At 46.1% G+C, this 22,032-nt stretch overlaps 1 protein-coding gene across 1 annotated transcript in view; it reads right to left on the reverse strand.

Moving 5' to 3' along the window:
* The window catches only part of PDZD2 (PDZ domain containing 2), a 149,335-nt gene that overhangs the window by 61,736 nt on the left and 65,567 nt on the right, over positions 1 to 22,032 (reverse strand). Inside the window, exon 2 of the mRNA XM_035902745.1 lies at positions 11,227 to 11,629. Coding sequence (XP_035758638.1) covers positions 11,227 to 11,629 — 403 coding nt within the window. The remainder of the gene's footprint in view (positions 1 to 11,226; positions 11,630 to 22,032) is intronic.

Below are 22,032 nucleotides of genomic sequence, written 5' to 3' on the forward strand. Positions count from 1 at the left end.
CTGCTGAACAACAGGACGTGTCAGGACAGAGAATACTTCGAGATAAATTAGACTGATACATGAGACGCCATGTTAAGTGCAGGGGCAAGAGTCAACTATATTTATCTACTTAAAAACCAGAACTGAGCTACAACATGAAAACGTCCAGAGAGGTTTTATTGCTATAAAGCACCTTGCACCCATAACAAAACCAGCATAACAGAGAAATACAATCTCCCTGCCTCCCCCAGCCAAACCCAGGCTGAAACAATGACCAACTATTCTCCTCACAAGATGCCACTCTGAGTATCCCATTGTTAAATCCAGTTTGGAAGCAGGACCCTCCAATAAAGTTTAACAAGGCAGTCATATAATTGTGTTAAATTATTTGCAAAAGCTTTTTGGAATGCAAGTTATGCAAGGCCCACAACATGCAGCACCTCGCTTGCATTCCTCAGCACTCCTTGCTATCACATATCTTCCTAACAAAAAAAAAAATAATCCCAATTTACCCTTAACTGACCCGCTCTTAAATATCCATTTACATAGCAAAACACTTAACAGCAGCAAATGGCAAGATTCAGCTGGTCTTAATGCAAGCACCATCTTATTCCCCTTGAACTCGTTCAAAACCAAAAGCACTTGCGAAGTAAAGCATTACTCAGTCCGAACACAGATGGCAGAACACAGCCACAATAAAAACAACAAAACCATTTGGCACATACCCAAACATGTATTTCTTTCACTCATTTTCAAATGACACTCTCACCACCTCCTATGTAGGAAATGGATGTCCCTCCAGTCCCCGCTGGTCAGCTGCATGCATTTCACTGGGAATAAACAATTCGGCGTCAACTGGAAATCAGATCCCCTCACTGTTCTTTCCCCCTTCTTCATAAAACATTCATAGCTCTTCATTTAACCACATGCCACAAAGCAAACACCCCCCACCAATGCACATGTACCTCTGAGCTACCTCACTCCAAGATTTTGAAAGCTAAGTATTGAAAAGCAGATTGCTAGACTTTGCTTGAGGCCTCTTGGAAAAAGGGGGTGTTCGGCAGAACCCTCTCCCCCTCTGCACAAAGCTGCTATCTTTTTTGCACAGAGCAGGATGGGATACTTCACAGCCAGCTAGGAAATGCTGCTGCTTTGAATGTGCATCTTATGTGACTCTATCACAGGAAAGCCTTAATAGGAAAGCTCTGTGCCAATTCCAAGGATTTGTAAATGCATTTGAATTTTCCTTAAAAGCAGTTTTCTTGAGTTACTGAAGATACCCAGGTTCAACAACACAAAGCCTAAACGCTTTAAAAAAAGGAAAAAAAAAGCAGAGTGATGAATGTCTTTAATTTTTTTTTTTTTTTAAGGATCATATTTTCAAGCTTTCCTTTGTAAGCAAAAAGACTACAAACTCACTTAGTCTTTAAATGAAAGCTAGGATTTGGTGTATTCACTCCACTCCAGAGACTTAAAATAGCCAAAGGAAACCCCACATGTCGCTAGATTCGGCAGTTTGCATGTCTGATGTCACTGTCCTTACAGCCTGCGTAATCCCTGCCCGGAGGAGGACAAGTTTATCTGCTGACCAGTCTCCTCCGATCAGGTGCACAATTCTGGTTGCTGCTTGGCCACTATTAACATCTGAACTATTCCATCCTCTCAGGGTAGTTCTCATAGCTTCATTTATAAATGACTCTGGATAATCCCCCCCTAGCTTCATTCACAAGTGACACGATAATCTGCACGTGTGCACCCATAGCTCTCGGTGCAAAAGTGTTTCGTGCCTGAAGCACAGCGATGCGCTGATGCTGGTCCAGCCAGGTATCTCAAACTCCAGACATCCTCAGCGAGGACAGAGAGAGGCACTACCAGCTCCTGCCACAGCCAGGGACTAGGAGATACCCAGCCCTGGTCACTCTTAAGAATAAGGAGACCAACCTACATCCCTTAACTGAAGGCAAGTCACCGTAACAAAGCTCAGCACTTGTGAACCCAAGTGGAAAGGGCTCACTGGGTAACACAGAAAATCTCACGCAATTCACCCGAGATTCAGCCGAGATGAACGCTCAGAAAGACATCCATGCTTGTTTTGAGTGTCAAAAGAGTAAGAAGCCAAAATTTTCCCCATCTCCTGGGAGCAAATTCTGCTCAGATCCACCCCCTGGACTTTGCTTGTAAACCCAGATCAGCAGCAGACCTGCCAACGCAGAGGGACTGTGGGCTCTCAATGGAAGGGTTTCATGGACACGATGGACCAACATTTGTCAAAGATGGTCTCAGAGGAGGAGATGAGACCGGGCCATCTCTTGAAGTCCCTTCCAGACCTACATTTTTTGACTTCCCTCACATAGCAAGTAGACACACAAATAGTCAAGTCAGGCTGCAGCTGGGCTGATGGCTAATTTTTGTTCTCCCCAGTTACATCACTCCTAGGTGACTCAACTTTCCTCCTAACTTGGCTCTTCTGAGCAGGCAGCCCTTTGGACCAGATTTGTTCCACTTGAAGCTGATCAACTTCAAAGTGCCTGAGCTACAAATAATTAAAATGTTTTTAAAGACAGTATGAATATTCTACTTGGATTAATTGCAAGCAAAAAAAGAAGGGAAAAAAAAAAAAGGGTCATCTTACGTAACAGACCGCAAGTGAGAATAGAGAATACAGCTGGCAGCTTCGAGCGGGTCCCCACAGGCCATCTTTCTCCACCGTGAAGGCATTGTACATCAGGCAGCCTCTGTTCAGAGCGAGCCTACATCTGGAATAAACTAGCGTGCTGCAGATCAGAAAGGAAGCACGCTGCCAGTGCGATGTGGGGAAGCTCGCCTTCTGCCTGCTCCAAGTGCATACCATCAAACGCTCGATTTCATAAGCACATCATTAATAAAACAAAAAGGAACGGTTTTCCTCCGAGTGTTGAGGAAAATAACTAACTAACTAACTAAGACGTCGGAGCCGTTCTTCCCCCCTTTTCTTTCACCAGCTAATTGCAGAGGAGTTTAAAGGGGGTTGACTGATTTTGACTGTGCCGTGTTCAAGAAGCTGCAAATCTATTTATACAAAGGGAAAATTGCTTTGAAATCTTGTATTAAAGGAAAGCTTGGCAGGAGCAAGGTGTAAACAAATGGAAAACAGAAACACTGTAAGTAGTTAAAAGGCCAGACAGTAAAATGGAAAATGTAAAATTTTGTCTACAAAAAAGCACTTTTTGTCACAGCAGCAATTCAGCCAAACCTGGTGTAAATACGTAACAATTTTTAAATAAAAACAGAGATAAGCCCTGATGAGAATACCAATAACCGCGTAAGATCTGTACACACACACTGGCTGCCATGAGCCCTAACACGGCCCGTGGGACGGTTCCCTCCCTCGGCATTTCAACGTGGATTTTTCCTGTCCGTCTGCAGGGACCGGTTCCCACTTACAAACTGCACAGGTTTTTCCCGAAGGACCAGCAGAAGCAAACAGAGAGCTCTTCCTCACTGGCCATGAAGCTGTTTTGGAAATGTGATACTTAAGAGAAAGTTGTTAAGTTTCATGTGTTAAAAAAAAAAAAAAAAAAAAGATTACTTCAATAGGCTTCATAGGAGCTGGCAGCCAATGTGCTGATCCCACGCAGCTGAAAACCAGCACAGAATCTCCCAAACAGAAATGCACCCCACTCAGACCAGAATATAAGCAATTGCCTTCAAGCAACAACCAGTGCAGCATCCTCTGCGGGGACATGGAGTACACTGGGATGGCCACGCCAGCACACTGCTCCCCAGCATCCTTCACTGATGTGGGATAAATTAAAAGCACTGCTCCCAGCTGCCTGCCCCACCTTGGGCCAAATCGTGCCTCCTCCCACTATCCCCATTCCCCAGCAGGCAGGTGGGAGAGACCGATCGGTAGCTTGGGAATTAACTTGCACGATCACATACCAGGCGAGCAGCTCAAATGCGTCAATCTCAAGACACAGTCAAAAGCCATCACTCTTCACATCACAGATATTGGTGTGAATGACTCAGTACCGGAAAATCATGCCAAAATCTGATTTTTGCAGATTCTTAACAAAGCAATTACTTCATTAGTGGATAACGAGTATATTTTTCATCTGATCTTAACACCAGGTTATTTTTAAGGCTGATCTGACAGCAGGACTCCTGCTTTCATCTGCTACCTTGGGTTTTGTTTCCACTGTTGCATGAGCAAGCTAAACAATTCCAAGACAAATCAAAAGCAGGGGAAAAAAAATATCTAAATTTCTTTATCAATAAATTATTCCAAGGCAGGAGTTCTTTGCCCTTCCCTATTGCCTATGAAAGTTTCTTAGCACTGAGCCACTGAAGCCTTTGGCTTCTACCTTCGGATGATGCAAGCCACGCAGTAGGAGTCTCCTACACCGTTTGAAAGAGAGGTAAAAAAAACCCCAAACCCAAGTAGCCCTTAATATGAATTACATAGTGTTGACCATGTGAACTTTCCATGTCCTCAAAATAAGTAGGAGCCAGCAGCACAGACACAACTGCGATTGCATTCAAGTGTCCACTGCTGACCTAACAAGTCCCCTTGTTTGGACAAACGGCCGCCAGACGCTTGGCATCCTTTCACTGAAATGCGAGTACTTTCCCCACAGAAAGAGAAGCGTCCTAGGGGATAAAGCCTGGGGAACAGTCAAAAGCAAAAACATATCCTCCCCCAAACACAAACACATAATTAAAATACACAAAACAGGCATCACTGCAGAGTGGATGAAAATTCTGCGACTTAAAGCAGACTGTCCCCCAGGGATCCATCTCCCGAGACAGACTGCTTGTTGACATCATTTCCTTGGCAAGGGCTTTAAACATTTTATCAGCCATTGCAAGCACCTGAACTACATCATCACCCCTTACAAAAATCTGCTGGAGTCATTTGTCATCCTGAGCCATCACCATCTGGATTGCACCTCCCTGGGCTGCTCCCCTCTTGCTGTCAGCTGAAGCTTCACTGCAAGACCAGCCAAAGGATTTCTCAGCTATCCCTGACCCCGGGGGGGGTTTGGCCCAGCCATTGTCCCTGGGGAGCTCAGGCTTTTAAAGGTTACAAGGTGTTTGCATTCCCTCAAATATCTTTCCCAGTCTCATTCTCTTGATGGGCTATTGGGAATGGTCTGCTAGTTAGTTTGGAGTTTCTCAGAAAACAGCCCTGCTGCCTGCAGTAGATTAAAGCCCATCCTAGAGTAAAGTCCCCATGCTCCTGTGCCAGCTAAAGAGGGGTCTCTCACGGGGACCGGTATTACACCTGTTGGCATCAGGAATCCTTTGGGTTTAGTCAGTGGTTTCAGCACCCTGCCTCAAAAATTTAAGTGTATGTAGCTTTATAATCCCAACTAACACCTGAAACATTACAGCACCTAAGCAAACAGCATACTCTATTTTTAAGCACATCCACTTGGTTTCAAACATTTGCACTTAATGATTGAAACACAAAATGGTGTGAACTTACATTTCAGCTAAAGCGAGTCCTTTGCATTGCAGTTGTGGTTTGCTGTATCTTTAATACCATACACAAAATGAAAAAACCCACTTTCTGTGTAGGTGGGAAATGCCTTCATACGGGTGCTCTCACCTACGGTATGTGATAGTTGAGCATGGCTGAGACCTCCTGTAACACAACCTCGTGTGGGTCTGTGCTGCCTTTGGGGGAAGCTCATTTCCAAGACTGAGGACCCTGTTCCAAGATGAGACATTAAAACTAACACACTACAACTTATCCTTTGCCAGACTGTGCCCAACCTTCCACTGCAACCTTGGAAATTTCCATCCAAAAGCAGGATAAAAGGACAGATTGCTCTTTAAAATCAAAATCTACAGCTACCACAGCTGTAGCTATTGCTTAAATCACAGCAAAGAAAGGCAAAACTTAAGTCAATTGAAAAAATCGGGCAGTGAGTGAGACTTAACCCCAGGAAGTTGTGATGACGGTTGTTTCGTGACAAGGTGGAATATAACTGGCAGCAAAAAAAATGAACTGTAATTTCACTACTAGTTACATCAAAGCACTTCCTAAAACCCCAAGCAAAAGCAAGGCCAAGTTTTGTCAGTGCTGTACAGCTACAATTAAAAGACAGCCCTTGTCCCTGAGAGAGTTTACAACCCAAAACAGGCAAGAGAGGGGGAAGACGTGCTTATCACAGCGCACATTAAAACTTCAAGACAGTATATAGCCCCGGGATTCGTGTTAATGAAAGTTAGAAGCAAACACAACAGATAAAAAGATGTTAAGAACAGAAACAGATTCTGAGGAAAGCCTTTACATGACTAAAGGTGTCTACATAAAAAACTAAAAATAGTTATTTATGTCTAAAACATGCATCATGTAAGAGTCCCATAAAAGCCTTGATGAAACAATAATTACTGCTTAGGTTGCCAAAAAAAGTTGATGTAAAGCAACTTAGCTTCAGCAGCTTCAGTGGAGCTGTGAGTATTTACCCTTGTAAGTACCTTGCTCACAGCAAGGTTTTCATTTTGGTACAGCATGTGGATGATAATTTTTTTTTTCTCCATCATGTTTAAAAAAATAGTAAAATCCTTAAAGCCGGTACATTATTTCAAGTCTCATGTTTTGATTCCTGTAACATGCCATTAGCCTTCCTCTTCTGCTTGGTAAGATAAGGAACATTTTCCATTAACCAAAACGCAAGGTAAGGCTGGCCTCTACCAATGATAATTGGTAAATATTGTTATAGAAAGGTTGTCAGCCTTTCCTAACTACAAAGCCAAATGCAATTCAAAAGCATTCAGCCTTCCCTGAGACAAGCCATCTTAACAAGAAAGCAATAACAGGCCCGAACAAAGAAGAGGTTTGCTGATAAAATGAAACCAAGCACGGTGCAGTTGCAGCGATACAAAATCAAGTGCCAGCTGGCAAAGACCCAACCGGTCTTTTACGTACACGCACGTCCGCGTGCACCTGCGTACACACTCGCAAGTCTGGAGAGGGTTGTGGTCTACGAAAGCTGGGCTCAGATGGTCTATAAGGGAGCAAGGCTGGCTAGGCACCCTGCCCTGGCAGCCGAGACCCACTGCAGAGTAACTGGGGTTAACAGCATGGAGCCAAGATCTTGAAGGACTACTATAACCCAACCTGCCCCCCCTCCCCGCCCCAAACCTGTGAAGCAAGGCATTAATATCCCCTTGCCTTCCCCCTCCCTTCTTTTAACAGATTGTACGTCGAGTTCAGAAAAACACCAGACACGCTTTACCAGGCCACCAGACGCTGAGTTGTTTCCATCCTGGAAAGGCGTCCCACCACGGCCCCACCGCCATGGTGCTACCACCAGCTCGGGAGACCTGGTGCACACCCTTCACTCTTCCCATGTCATGTACCTCTCCCAATGGAGAAATGCCCAAATGCAGAGCCCCAGCCCCTCTCGCCTGCCTCCCTTCATGGTTAAAGCACTTTTACTCTGCCCAATCTCCTTTACACACTTTCCACCTGTGACTGCTAAATTTGGATCTGGATTTCAATCCCTTACTAATCCGGATGCTTATACAGAAGCAAGAGGATTCAAGGGGGTTCTGGAGGTGTCCTGGTTTTGCTTTTAATGGTTGGTGCTTTAAGGACTTTTCAGAGCATCCTGCTGGGGCCAGTCTGCTCTGGTACACCTCATCTCCAGCCAAGCTGCTCCTGACTTCACCGATGAAAGCCTTTTGTCTTGCCACCCAGACCTGGTTCAGTTCAAATCTCCTTTGAAAGACACACTCTCACCCCTCACACTCGTAACCCTGGTCCCTGCAACCCTCACAGTCCAACTTCTGATCCCTGGCTGTGCCAGCTGTACCTGGCCATCTCCAGGTACTCCTTCGGGGCCAAAATAAGGAAGCGGTCCACTCCAGAAACACTGTGGAAGAGAAACTGAGAACAAACCCGGGGGATTCTGTCCTACTGGTAAGCACAGCAAAACCACAAAATTTCTATATTGTAAGGAAACTTCACAGTGTCCTTTTCTTTATCATTTTTCAGCTGACTCCAGCAGCTCCTCCCCATACTCCTCTTTCATCTGTGCCTTTATAATTACCAGCCTACAAAGCACCGCCCTGTCTCAGGCTGCTGAATAAAAGAAGTAAACTTTGATTTCTGTATCTAAGCTCCCCAATCTTCCCAGGATGTGACGGATCATTACTCCAGCTCAGAGATTGCCTGGTCTGAAATCACTGCCCATGACTCCCACTGCGGCCAGCCTGGGTCCTCTCCAAGGTCAGGTCTGGTTTCCAGACTTTCGAGATCGTCCTGGCAGGCAGATACAGCCTTGCAGCTTTGAATCCCCACGTTTTAAAGGGCATTTAGGTTCACCCTAAAAATACTGCAGCATAACTTAACCACCTGTAAATATTAAATGCTGCCTGCTAATTGACAGGTACAATATTTACTGAGGGTTACATACCAGCAAACAGCCTGTCAGATTTGTTTATACATAGCAATAGCAATGCCAAGTGCACAGGAGAGACAGACCAAGAACTGGGAGATGAAAGCAAGCCTGAAGAAGGGGACTGGCACACGCACACAAACCAGTAACACGGGAATCTCCTGGCAGGTTTGCTTGACAAACAGTATTCGTCTGGCCGCTCGTTTCACAACTCAGCACTGCTGTTGTTAGCAGCGTGCTGCGGGAAAACGGGAGAACCACCCCACGCTCGTGGGTGAGGAGGCACCCTGAAAGCAAACAACACTGAAGACACGTGGATGCCTCAAAAGCACTCCCCGAGCAACACCCCTAAGGCATCAGCCATGAGCTGGCTCCTGGGTTCAGTACAGCAGCGGCTGAAGACATGCAGCTTCGACCCAACCTCTTCTCCTCTGTTCTCGTTACGACAACTTCAAGCTAACTTTCTGGACTCCATATTCCAACTTCAGTAACTCTCCAATCTGCGTCCTGGGGCAGGGGAGAGGGAAGGAGCGGTGGGGAGGGCCAAGGCGGTGGGGAGGACCAGCGAGCCAGCCTGCAGGCTGGCTCTCGTCCTCTCGAAGTGAATATAGTGCTCCCAAGGGCGTGGGGCTGACAGCCCTGGATATCCAATTAGTCAACGTGTGGAGGAGAAGGCGAGTGCGGGGCGGGCAGCGGCGATGGAGCTGCTTTCCCCATGGAGAGGGTGCCCTGCCAATGCACCCCGTCCCTGCTCGGGAGGAGATAACTCATCCCGCAGCTACGAGAGGTTTGGCTCGTGCTTTGAAGCCTGGAAGGAGGCTGCAACTTCTGACATGACGTCCTGGATGCTGTTTTCAAAAGGCTCCTGACGCAACTGGATCTCACATGCCTGAGCGCCGGGTCATGCGTTGAAAACGGAGCTGGAAGTGAGATTTGAGGCTCCCAAGTGTCTTTATTCCTTGCTTTTTTTTTTAATTTTAAAAAAATAGATTTTTAAACAGGACTCAAATAATTTTGAAAATTTTATTCACTGTCACTATTCAATACTTGTTAAGAAACTGAATTAAGCCATTTCTTAATCTGATAGCAGCTACCCCACAGATGCTAAAGTGATGGGCTCGTACAAGGCCCCCTCACCCTTAAAAAGCAAAGGATGAGCAAGGCATGCTATTCAGGCTCCAGCTATTCACATTTCTCCTCATCCAGATATCAGGAAAATGTAATTAATACTGACACATACAGAGGTCATATCTTTAAGCAAAAGCGAGGGGGGGGGGGGGATTAAAAGAAAGAGAGAGAAGCAATTTTACTGAAGGACTGTGCCTCCCAACAGGCTCCATGACTGATAAACCACAACTGAACAGATTATAGCTCTTGAATTTCAGTGACTCAACTATGCTTTTACGTTTTACAAAGCCACCTTGTATGTGCTTTGCATTAAAAATGTATTTATTGCTCACATAGATACATACAAGTTCTGAATTTAACAATTTACATCTCAGACCAAAAGGACTCAAAACATCAAGGTAACTCTAGCACAGGATGGCCCTGGATCAAGAGTTTCCTTTTTTTTTTTTTTTTGGGGGGGGGGGGGCTTTCCACTTCCTCAAAAACAAACTCTGATCATCTTCATCTATGACATGTGTTTAATTAATCTCCAGAACAGACTCAAAAAGTTTTTACATGGACCAGAGCTTTCAAAATACTGAAGGATTTATTCACTTAAAACTTTTAATGTTTTCTTTCAGAAAGACTGCAGTTATTGCAAGAACAGTACACAAACATCCTCCCCTTCCATTGCACCATGAAATCCAACATGTCTCACTGATGGGAAGAGCAGGTTTTCTCAATTATGCTTCTTTAAGACCAGGGGTTTTTAAAATTGGTTTTAGCCCCTCCAATGTACTTTAAGTTAGATTAGTTTAAGTTCACAACCACTATCACCACCACCCTGCAGTAGTATTGGGAAGCACTAATTCAGAAGACACGTTTAAACCCATGCTTTCCTCAACACAATTTAGTGATGAGATGTCCACACACACTGCTCTGTTACCGGCTTTGAAGCCTTAAAACCAAAACCAGCTGCTGCAGCAAGCCCCAAGCCCAAGAAAGCAGTGTTCATCTGTTTATACTATCAGTGTCTCTGGAAAGATATACAGGCAGCTCTTCTGGTGATAGATGCATATACTGAAACCTGATCAAGGCTCCGGTTATTTTTCTGCATCCAGCAATGCTGCAATTCTAGCCAGGCAACAAGCCCCAAGATCTCCATTAAGATGAAGAGAGAAGCAATGAAAGCCCCAATCCCACTGTCGTCCCAAACATTAACAAATCATCCATCTCATCAGCTCGGAACAAAATTCACAGTAACTTCCATGTGGTCCCCAAACACTGGCCAAACAAGTTTTGTAACACAAATAAATGCACTGTGGTCTAATGCATCAAAAAGGGAATGTTCGATTCCAATGTTAACGTGTGCTTTAAAGTGCTGTTGAGCTCAGACAGAGCTAAACAAGAAGCCCCAAAGGACAAAACATCTTCCACTGACACCTCCCCCCCTGGTGCCGTAAGGTCATCAGTTGTCTCCACAAAAGAAATCCTGACGCCAACCCAAGGTCAGAGATATAAGGACCTTCCCCTCCAAAACAGATGGAGCATGACAGAGATTTCTCACAATTATTATTTCACTCTCTAATCCTCCTGCCCCCCTGTTTTGGACCCCATCCCACCACTCAGTGCCCCCACAGCCTAGGTTGTGCACCCAGCGGCTGAAACCAGGGAAAACGCTTGAGAAATTCCTTTCGTTCACTTGCACGCCTGCTGCTTCCTTCTCCAGAAAAACCCAGTGCAAACGTACCTGGGTAGACTGGTCACCAATGTCTGGCACGCCGCCATCTGACAGCCGGCACCGGTATTGTCCCCCACTGCCCCGCAGCTGCTCCTCCCCATTGCTTTCTGCTTCAGAGGTCTCCGGCTGAGTAACCTCCACCTCCATCGGGGTGCAGTGCCCGTTCCCGTGGTCCGAGCCCGGCTTTTCTTTGCTGTCCTTGCTGCCCGGTGTTCTGGTGATGACCCCAAACTTCCTGGTCCTTTTCCCATTTTGAGCGGCTCTGTCGCCGGGTTCGGGACTAGGCTTGGCTTTGGGGTCGCAGCTGTTGCTGTTGTTGCCGTTGGAGGGAGGAAGAGGGGCTTTGCGCTTGATGCGGCGCAACATGATCAGGTAGACGAAGCCGCCATTCCAGCACTGCTCGGCCAAGTAACTGCAAGGGAAGGGATGCGCAGGAATTACCGACTGCTCGCCCTGCGGCACCCACCTCCCGCCCCGGCCCCCCTGCACGCTGCGCCCCACGGTGTCTGTGCACCCTCTCAGGCAGCTCATTACTGGGCGTGTGGGGACGTTAGGACACCTTGAGGCACTGGCAAATGCTCTCTTCCCTCAGTACTAAGAGGGAAATACAACCAGGAATAACACCAGGAGTAATAACAGCCTGACCAGCCATCCAGGCTGACGCCACCACAGCATAATACAACAACCACCCCAACCACCATGTTCCCAGCACCCCAACCTCCAGACACACAGCACAGCAACATGGAGAGGTGGAACAAGCAAAGCAAAGCAGACAGTGTTTCCAGTGGGGCATTAAAATAAAGAAATAATTTTTAAAAAAAATTAAAAATCAGGCAGGCTTCATTTGTGCAGCAGCCCATAGAGCATTTGCATCTGAAATGAGCCTCCTTAGTGAAACTAATCTTCTGCTTTGGCATACGTACATGCTTTGAAGGCCCAAGGGGAAAAAAAAAAAATCAGCCATGGGGGCAAGCAGGCGTAGCACCAATGGCCTCAGTACAGCAAAGCTATAAGATAGCTCAGCTTCCGTAAAGGGACATGGAAATAAGGTGGGTTTCCTTTACAGCAAGCGTATTCCTGTCAAAGCAAGAGCCAAGTCATCTCAGCTGTGCAAGGAGCAGCCACCAGGTTCTCGTACCAGAGCAAAGCATCGCCTTCCCTCCCAAAGTCTCTGGACATGCCTTGAAGGAACTGACATTTCTGCTTCAAGCAAATACTCTATGTCCTTACAGAAACTGCACCCACTGATGCAAAAGGGAAATCTAACTTCATGCCTCTTTTGGGAAAGGATATACCTCAACCCAAATTCTTAAAATATTTGGGTTCTGAGCCAAGGGTGTAACCAACTGAGAGTACAAACAAGCTGGAATTTGTACTTAGCAGGTTTGTATGTGCCCTTTCACACTAATTTAAGCCCCCCAAACATATTGCCTTTCTCACTAGTGAAAGCGGCAAGAATTTCCCAGAGCATCAAATAAGCCTCTGCTGCAGCTGCAATGAACTATTCAGTAATACAAAGCAGTTGGTGAACCCACAGTGATCAGAGGAGACGAGAAACTACGTGTGGAGTTGAACCGTAGAAGATCCTAAGAGAAAATAACACAGCACTTGCGGTTGAGAGAGGAGGAGTGACTCGAGAGTCTTCCAGCCTCTTCTTCCTCCCCGGTGCTTGTAAGCTGATTTTCCCCTTCCCTTTCTTAAAAGTTGTTTGGCCTTAAATACAGCCCTGCAAAGTTACTGCTGCACAGAGGTGACTTAATGGCAAAACAGGAAAAGCGGCTATGATAACCCCTGAAGCAAACTTCTGTACGGAGTGAGGAAAGCACTCTCAATTACTCAAAAGTAATCTGGACCAGCCTGGCAGTGGCTGGAAACAACACCATGGGTGTGTGTTTCTGTCCAGGGACATGAGCTGGTAGTTTCAGTTCACTTCTGCCCAAAGCTTAGATGTCCCCCCCAGACAACGTTGGCATTCCAATCACTTATATTTAATTAGGAAGACCGATGCCCAAACAAATATGGCAACTACATAACCTTAAAAGCAGCCTTGGAGCAACAGAGGGGAAGAAATCTGTTGGCTGTCCCAAATTTCCCCAACGAATGTAAGCCGGACTCCCAACTCCCTGGATGATCCACTCAGCAGATTTCATCAGTCAAGTCTTTTTTTTTAAAAAAACATTATTTAAATCCAAACCACCTTTTTAAAAACGGCTGAAAGCAGACAGCCAGCGAGCCCCACTGGTTGGAAAGTCTCTGTAGTGGGGCTCAGCCGTCTGGGTGGCCACGAGGTGACACTCGGCTCGGCTCAGGGAGGCACCGAGGGCTGGCAGGACCTGAAGGGTTAGCCTAAAAAAAATTCCAGAACTAAGATGGAAGTATTTTTGATTATCAAGTTAAAAGAAAAATTCTTTTAATCAACAGAAAAGGGGCAGTTTTGTTCCAGAAACAATATGGGCTGCCTGTTTTTCACATTTATCTTTCAACTCAAATTTCAAGGCAGCCAGTAAAGTTGATTAAAATTCATGACTTTTGCTTGCAGCAATACCACTGCACTCTGATCCATCATACATAAGCCTGATAGCATTGCTTCTCCTGGCACATGGAAACAGAAAAGCAGCTCCTCTTCCCATAGACCTGTGGCTTACATGGCTGCTTCCCACCCTGTTTTTATGCAGAGTCAGTTCTGCCTGACTTGTTCTTCTGCAGGTGCACGTATGTTGGGGTTTCTTAAAAACACCGATCTCTATCTCTGAACTAATCACTGATGTATTTTTGAGTGCCAGTAACCAAGTGCACGCATTAATCAACTAATTGATTTAGGAACGAAGGGGAATGAGCGGGATCTTAGCATATGTCCAAATAAAGCAACTTTATAGAGGCAAAAATAATTTACTACTTCACCTCCATTTGTAGCACATTAATTCTGTTCATAAAGTCTAAAACTATGAAAAGGGAAGAAAGAAGGGTGGGTTGTTTTCTATCCACTGTCCAGAGACAACCATCCCTACGCTCTGGAGCAGGGTTACAGCGAGCGGCAATAGATGCAGCTGCACTGAAGTCAGCAGAGCTATGTTGATTTACTCCATATGTTGAGATGGCCTGCACGTTCCAGGCGTGCAGCCTGTAGTAACTCACAGGTTTATGTTTTCTTGAGTACTTCTCAGCAGTTCAAAGCACACAATAAGTTTCCATGAAAAAAAGAGAAATGTCTTCTCTGGGCCAGTGAGTGTGGCAGCAAGGCATCGCATACACCAAACCACATCAAGGTAAGTCCAGCTGGTACCAGTGATCTCAGAGTTTGTTTCAAATCAAAGACCAGGCATCCCACATTGGAAAACCAGTACTCGTGTAACACCAAGCTCATGCGACAAGATAGGAATCTAATATACCAAGAATCTGTGGTCATTTACTGTATTGCCCTCCCAAGACAGGGCTGTTAATCAAGGATCCTGAGCCACCTTTAAGTTGTGCTAAGTACACGCTGCCTGCTTAGCTGGCTTCCTTTTCCTTTGCCACTTCTTCCCCTGTTTAAGTAAGAAGCCAAAAAGCCCCACTGAAGCACAGCAAGCTCTCAACATGGGAGAAAAGACAGGAAAGTGTCGTAAATGAGTGAGAACCTTCAGATTTTTAATTACCTTCTATCAATCCAGGAGCATCCCATGCCAGAAGGGAGTAATGGGATGGATTCAATAAAATGTAATTATACAGCCTCTAGACTGCAGAACACTGCAAAAGCTAGACAGGACCCAAAATCCCACTTCTCAGGGAGGGGGTGGAGGTGGTGTGTTAATGTGCGCAACACAGACAAGCCTTTTTTTAGATTTGGTCCCTGCAGAGCACTCACAGAGATTTGAGCAATCAATACACCAACGTGTCTCGTGCAGGGCAGGATCAGAGCTGATGAGCATACGGCTCTCGGCACAGATGTGAGGAATCAGCTGCAACCTCCAAGTTGTCACTTACTTTGAACATGGTCTTCAGCTTGGATGGAGAAGGTGCACGGAGCAAAAATATTCCTAATGCAGCCTCGATTGATCCAAATTTATTAAAAACTGAGACTCTAAAACTTCCTGTTCCCCGTTTTGGTTGGCAGGGGATGGACTAGGATTTGGTGAAAGCCCTGGATCTCATGCACCGGCTTAGAAACCTTGGCCAGCGAATCCTAGTGCCAGCGGATGATGACATGTGACAAATCCTATTATCACTGACTTTAAGAATGCAAGAGGTTTTACCAGCTGTTCATACATCTATTAATATTAGTTACCAAAACAAAACATTTTACCAGCGAAACACCCACCCACACTTTCTGTATGTGGCAGTCTTTGCAAGGTAGTGTCAAGTCCCCTTGGCACAGCTGGGACTCCCTTCAGACACTGCAGCATCCTCAGGCAGGGTCTAAACATCACTGAAACACCGCCTTGGAAAGGTTTCCCCACTGTCGTGCTCAGAGGGAAGGACCACCCAGCTGCTCCTGCTGCTTTGATCTTACCCTGGCACCAGCTCTGGTAAAACCCCAGCCTGTATAAAACACCAGCCTTAAGCAGTGGGGGCAGACTTGTTCTCCTCCGTAGGATAGAAGCCATGAAAATGTTAATCCTAAAAGCCAGGGGAAAATTATTTTACACTTGAAACAGCACTGGAAAGTTACCTCTTGCAAAGCTCAACCACAGGTTGGAAAATGCAACTGATGGCTGGTATCAGGGAGCATTTAATATTCTTTTTTTTATCACAGCTATGAAGAGACGGACACATCCGCTTCTTTTGGAGACTGAGTTACGCAGCCAAATCCCATTTCTCCCCTACACAGCTGAACTGATTGCTGCGATCATAAAAACTGATAAACTCACTGGGTTTATTCCAAGTTCCTCGGCACGTGTGTAAAGTGCCAGACTCGGAAATGGTGTCTTAGAGTAAGCCAGTAATTTTTTCATTTTTATATATATATGTTTTTGTGTGTGTGTATAAATATAAAGGTTTACAGACTTGACAAGAGCATGCTGTGACAAGCTCTCTGTCATAACCCATCTCGCTTGAACAAATACAGATGGCCGCACTGAGCTGCAGAAAAACCAGAGCATACCCAGCAGCCATAAGAAAGCATCTGGATCCACTTTAGGATCAGAAACATTGAAGAAGTATGTTTATTTTACACTAATAATACTATTTAGCATTTCTCCAGAACCTTTCATCCTGATAGATCAGGAAGTGCTTTGGAAATGATACACACAGAGCATCACTGAAATCCCAGTCCGTCGTGCAGCTCACCAGGACACGGAGAAGACACCTCAGCCATGACAACCGCTTTCAGAGCCCCCGCCTAGCCTCCCCAGGACCTGTAATGTCCTTAGCAAGACAGACAGACCACCAATTTTCATGTTCTTCTCTGAAAGACTCTGGCATGGTAAAACGTCTTGAAACTCAATCTTCTTTAGGTTGGCAAGACGAAGGGTAGCGTGGATCCTCGCAGAACTGAAACCTCCAGCCCCAAGGGGGATTTAAAAGCTAAAATTAACAAACCGTCTCTCCATGACACCAGCACACGAGTTAACTTGCTTTTCAGTTAAGGCAGGCCAAATTAATGACTGATGGAAGGGCCCATGGCTTCTTAGGAAACCCTCCCCTTGCTCTCCTCACCATGCAAGAACACCCAATCTGAGGACAGATTTTGGCAAGCACCAAGGGGTACTTTGCAAAGATTGCCGCTTCTTTGGACAGGATTCAAGAATTCATTAATATGTGCAGTCAAAGGAAAACACTGAGCTACAAAGCCTCGGGCAAATCCTGCTGCAGCCGAGCTTGCAAGAGGTTTCACCTCCTTGGGGCTGCAGGGACACCCCATGGCCAGCCCTCCCCTCTGCCTCCCCAGAGCACTAAGCTCTCCAACCACAATTTATCTCAGCAGAAAGCAACAGCGTTGGCAAACCCAGCTGCGACTTCAATGTGCTCTTGCAAGCACAAAGCTACGGCACACCAGGAACGAGCTAGATCCAGCATCTCGTCACCGACAAGCCCTTTCCTGCCCCAGGCTCTGCAGGTGATGGCACACTCAAGGGACGCGATGTTCTCCGCCTGCCTTAATAAACAGGGGGAACGGCAGAAAGGGCAAAGGAAAAGTCAGTCAGGGAGCTAAGAGACTAGTAACACCCAGGGAGTGCATTCAAATGGCCCGGGGTATGCAAGAGGGCTCCCATCTCCCTTTTGAGGATGACCAATCCTCAGCACTCAGCTTGTGGCCAAGGTTAAGCAGCACCTCTCCGAGCCTCACAGAAGCTGTGGCTCTCTATGCCATACTGGGTTTTTCTCAAAATAGTCAAAGTGGTGGCATTCTGGTGAACAAAACTCTGAATCCATTTTTTTTGTCTATGGCATACTTTTCACTATTAAATTTATAGCAAGGAATAAAACTAGACCTCCTGAGACCCCAAAGGAAAAATTCATTTGGAAGTTAAATTTCAAGGTATATTTCTGTGGCCTTTTGTAAGCCAGTACAAGCATGTTTGGAGCTGATCAGACCTAATCCTCCCCTGGACTGAAACTGCCTGTAGCTTTGAGTGTCATACTGCTCATGCTCACTGCAGCAATGCTCAAGGCGCTTGCAGGCTGGCTGCTGTCAGCCCATACCACACAACACAGGACAACATAGGACAACACACCACCACCACCATCTTGGAGAAGCAACAGTAGCAGCAAACAGATGGGGCAAGGTCTGATCTGTTCATCAAAGAAATCAAACCATCAAGAGTTTAAGACCAACAGGAACAAATGCTCCAGTGCTGAAGTCTGCAAGAGCCCCTGGACAAACACCTCTGGCAAGGCTGTCAGGAGGGCCTCGGCAAGACCTCTTTGCCCACCATGAAATCCTGAACTCTCAGGAAAGGTGAAAAGGGAGTGCGGGGAGGATTGCTGCTTTGTTTTCACGGACTCACTGCCTGCCTGCAGCTTTTGCTGGAAGATGAGATTCTGCTTGCCACACAGGACATGACTAAAGCCTGGTGAGACACCTCACTCTACCTGGTATTGATGCAATGATGTGGCTTTAAATTTGGCAGAACTGAATTCCTTTTCCCTTGCTATGCTACAGATCCCTCACAGCACCCCAGGCAAGTCTTTCCATGAAAAAAAACAGGGCCAACATGTCTTATCCCACAGAATTGCTGCAAACTCTAAGGTGGTGAGACCATCGACTTTAAGTATTACAGTTTCACAAACACCTTAAATCTGTGATCAGGCAACACCAAACAACATCACAGCTTTCCTCCCACCCTGTATCCTGTTCTGTGCTGGCACAGTCATTTGGGCAACAGTACAAATGAACCCGATGAGAGAACCAAACCAGTTTTAAATGAACCCAACCAAAAGCAAACATTCAAAAACTCGGACCTCAAGATGGGGAGTTTAAACCCAACTCAGCGCTCTGCTGGAGGTGGCAGGGGACCACATTTCCTCTCCCACCGGCAGCCCCCACCCACGCGCGGCCGTGGCCCGAGGGAAGGGAGCTGCACACATGGTGCAGACAGAAGTACTGGCTGGCCTTGGCTGAATGGCATTCATACCTCCGGTTTTTAAAACCGAAAGGATAGGCATCCCCACCGCATACAACGAAGCCCAGCTGAATTGCATCCGCATCGCAGGTGTGGAAAGAAAACAGGCTAAATCATTGCAATTATGCTGGCATGGCGCAAAAACACATTTCAGCCCTGCATATTGGAGAGACACCCCAGAAGCATGTCTAGGGCTTTGGAGAGTGACAAGCAGAGCAGGGGCCTCCAAAACACCCAGCACATGGATGAAGGATGCAAACAGCCACACTGAGCCTCTTCCCCTCCCAGAACAAACACCTGAAGAGGATGACTGGAGGAGCTGCACAGCTCCTCCATGCCTATGGACCCCCCAAGCTCTGACAGACATCCTAAATCTAACAGATTATCCAACTGCAGTCATCTGCCCCCAAGGAACAACAGAAAATCCTTTGGGATTTGCTGATTTATTGGCTGTGCTAGCAGAACAGAGGAGTGGCGTTGCATTTAGACTGCAGAGATTTTGGACTCGAGCTTTACAAAGGACCTGATCTTACTGAATGCCCAAGTCCCACAACTGCATCTAAAAGTTCCAAGAGACAAGAGATACATGTTTCTTTTTTGGGTTTGGGTCCTATAGACAGACTAATGGGTATTAAGGACACAAATTCTGTTTGTCCCTTGGTTAGTGGAAGAGTGTACCAGTGGTCTGTTCCAGCCAAACCATCATGGCCCTCAATGCTCCACTTTGTTATTTCATAGCTCTGCCGCAAACAGACATTTAGCTGGATACATGGCCTTGCTCACAAATGTAATTTCCAGTTACAAGAAAATTGAGCAATTTAAAATGACTAGTTATCACTTTAAAAATGATAAGTACCATCTTTCTTTACCTTTGCTGCAATGGGCCAAAATGATATAAAGTTACAACTAAGCATTAGCACATGCAATTACTCCTTGATCCACGCTGTATTATCGCTGTTCAGATGTGGTCTATCCCGCCACGATGATTTCCTGCCCTTCTGAAGACACTGACGCTCTTGAAGCTCCAGGCAATACAAGTACAAGCTTTTTGTTTGCTGTCCTGTGCAATCGTTCTTCATTCCCAACTGCTCTCCATGCAACTGCTCTCTTCTTGAGGACTTGGAGAGAGGTTGAGTTTTACACCTCCTCTACGCTTTTGCCAAAGAACTCGTCTTCCTCTTGCAGCCCAGGGATGGACGTGCCCCCCCCGGAGGACAGGGCAAGGCTAGACACAGTCGGTTGCTTCATGCCTTTTGGTAATGCTGCTGCAACACAGGGGTGAATGAGTGCAGTCATCCCCCTAAATCCACAACCATATCCAAACACCACCACTGTCAGCAATGGAGAAACTTTCCCCTTACTCCATTTTTACCAAATATATTCTCAAAAATGTCTTGATTTGGGTTTGCCTGCCCTCCCCAAGCAAGGCATTACCAGACTCCAAAGTGGCATGGGGCAGTTACTGTACAGACTTGTTACTGCAGGATGGACAGAGAGGCAAAAATGCCCAAAAACTGCGAGTAAAGGGGATGTTCAATTTGCAGGGAGCCTGCTAGCCACTGTCCCTCCCAATGCCCCCACGATCAAGGGCTGCCAGCAACAGGGTCTAGTGTATCACTTCAGTACAAATCAAGAGCACAGTTTTGAAGCAAATCGCATTTTCCCCATTACTGTGCTTTGGTCTGCACGGCCGGGGAGCCTCCAAACTTCCACCAGGTTCTTCTCAGATGAACTTCCAAGTGGCAGATGTGTGCCAGGAGCACACCCCAATGCACGCCAGTTGCTGTGCCGTATGCTCCAGCTGAATTGACCATCAGTGTTTGGTCCATGGGACCACACTAGAGCTAATCCAAAGTAACCCCAAAAATAACCATAGTATGGAGGTCTGGTCTCAGCAGTTTCCTCCTACAGATAATCTCCTCTTTGGGCTACACTACTGCCTAACGCAGACATGGGGTAATTGCTCCATGCCCCTAATAAGAGTATGCCCCAATATATTCATCCGATGGAAGTTTACTAAGTCCAGGGCTATCATCTACTAGGTCCATGCATGACTTTCTGCTTCATGAGAAGCTTCATGAGAAGCACAACCAGACAAGACTTGCTTGCAGAGCATGCCCGGTGCACACACTGGAACACAAATAAATTCCTGTTTACTTTTTGCCGTCATTGCAGTAAGTTACAGAGCAGCGCTCAAAGTGTTTTCACTGCTACTGTTAATTGCAATGGCGCAGCTTGTTATCATTACTTCAGATGTTTGGTTTTTTTAAAAACAGTACTTCTGAATTAGCCAACAAATCTCAGAAATTTGAATGAAGAGGCACTGGAACTTTGACTTTCAAACAGAGAGAACACGGCAAAATAAAGATTTTACTTAACTGCAGACTGATTTGCATTGAGTGCTGTTTGTTTGGAAATCTTGGGTCTGGCATGGCAGCGACTTTCCTTCTCTGTACTGTTCCTCCCGAGGTGTAAGACTCGCTCCATACCCAGAAGCCCAAACATGTTCATATTTGCAAAACGTGAAATCAATCACCCAAGCAGAAAGCACATGCGCCTCGCATTAAGGAACAAGGAAGGGGTCAAAAGCCATTCACGTGTGACTCATATACAAAGTATATAGAGTGTGTAACACTTCTGCCACTTCACCCTGAGTGCCCCAATCTTGTCACTGTGTCTCACACCTCACCTCCTTATTTTGTCCAGGCTCTCCACCTTTTGTCCAGGCTATTTTAAGATCACTCCCCTAAAAGAACTTCTTTCTAAGCATCCAGCTCACATCCTTCCTCTTCCTCCCTGCAGATCTTTTATCTAATTCTGCCCCAGGTTTCCAGTCACGCCAGCCAACAGTGACAGCCGGGAGTAGATTTAACTGGAGAGAAATGGTTTGTACTCAAAATTGGGTGAGAAGTTCAGCATGGGAGTTATTCTTTATCATAATCCAGGCTTTTTGCACAGACCTAGCACCCAGGGAGAGTGCCAGGAAAAATTCCATGGGTGACTCTGACAACCCCCTGGTGCAAAGCTGTCCTGTGGGGGGTCTGCGAGCCCACAGGGGCTGGATCATGTCCCCAGCCATTGCGGGGGCCATGGAGCAGAGCAGTGCTAGTGGCAGTCCCAGCCTATTTCTGGGGGGTGAGGTCACCCCTTTTGGGATAAAAATTCCTATTTTTCCCCTAAGCAGGAATCATCACAAATGCTCAAAAGGGAGGAGAAAAAACACGTCCCACTGAAAGAGCTTTTATTCCAGCAGTAAAGTTTTGCAATGGTATTT

Source organism: Egretta garzetta, unplaced genomic scaffold (genome assembly GCF_000687185.1).
Source record: "Egretta garzetta isolate BGI_Z169 unplaced genomic scaffold, ASM68718v1 scaffold59, whole genome shotgun sequence".
Classification (NCBI taxonomy): Eukaryota; Metazoa; Chordata; class Aves; order Pelecaniformes; family Ardeidae; genus Egretta; species Egretta garzetta.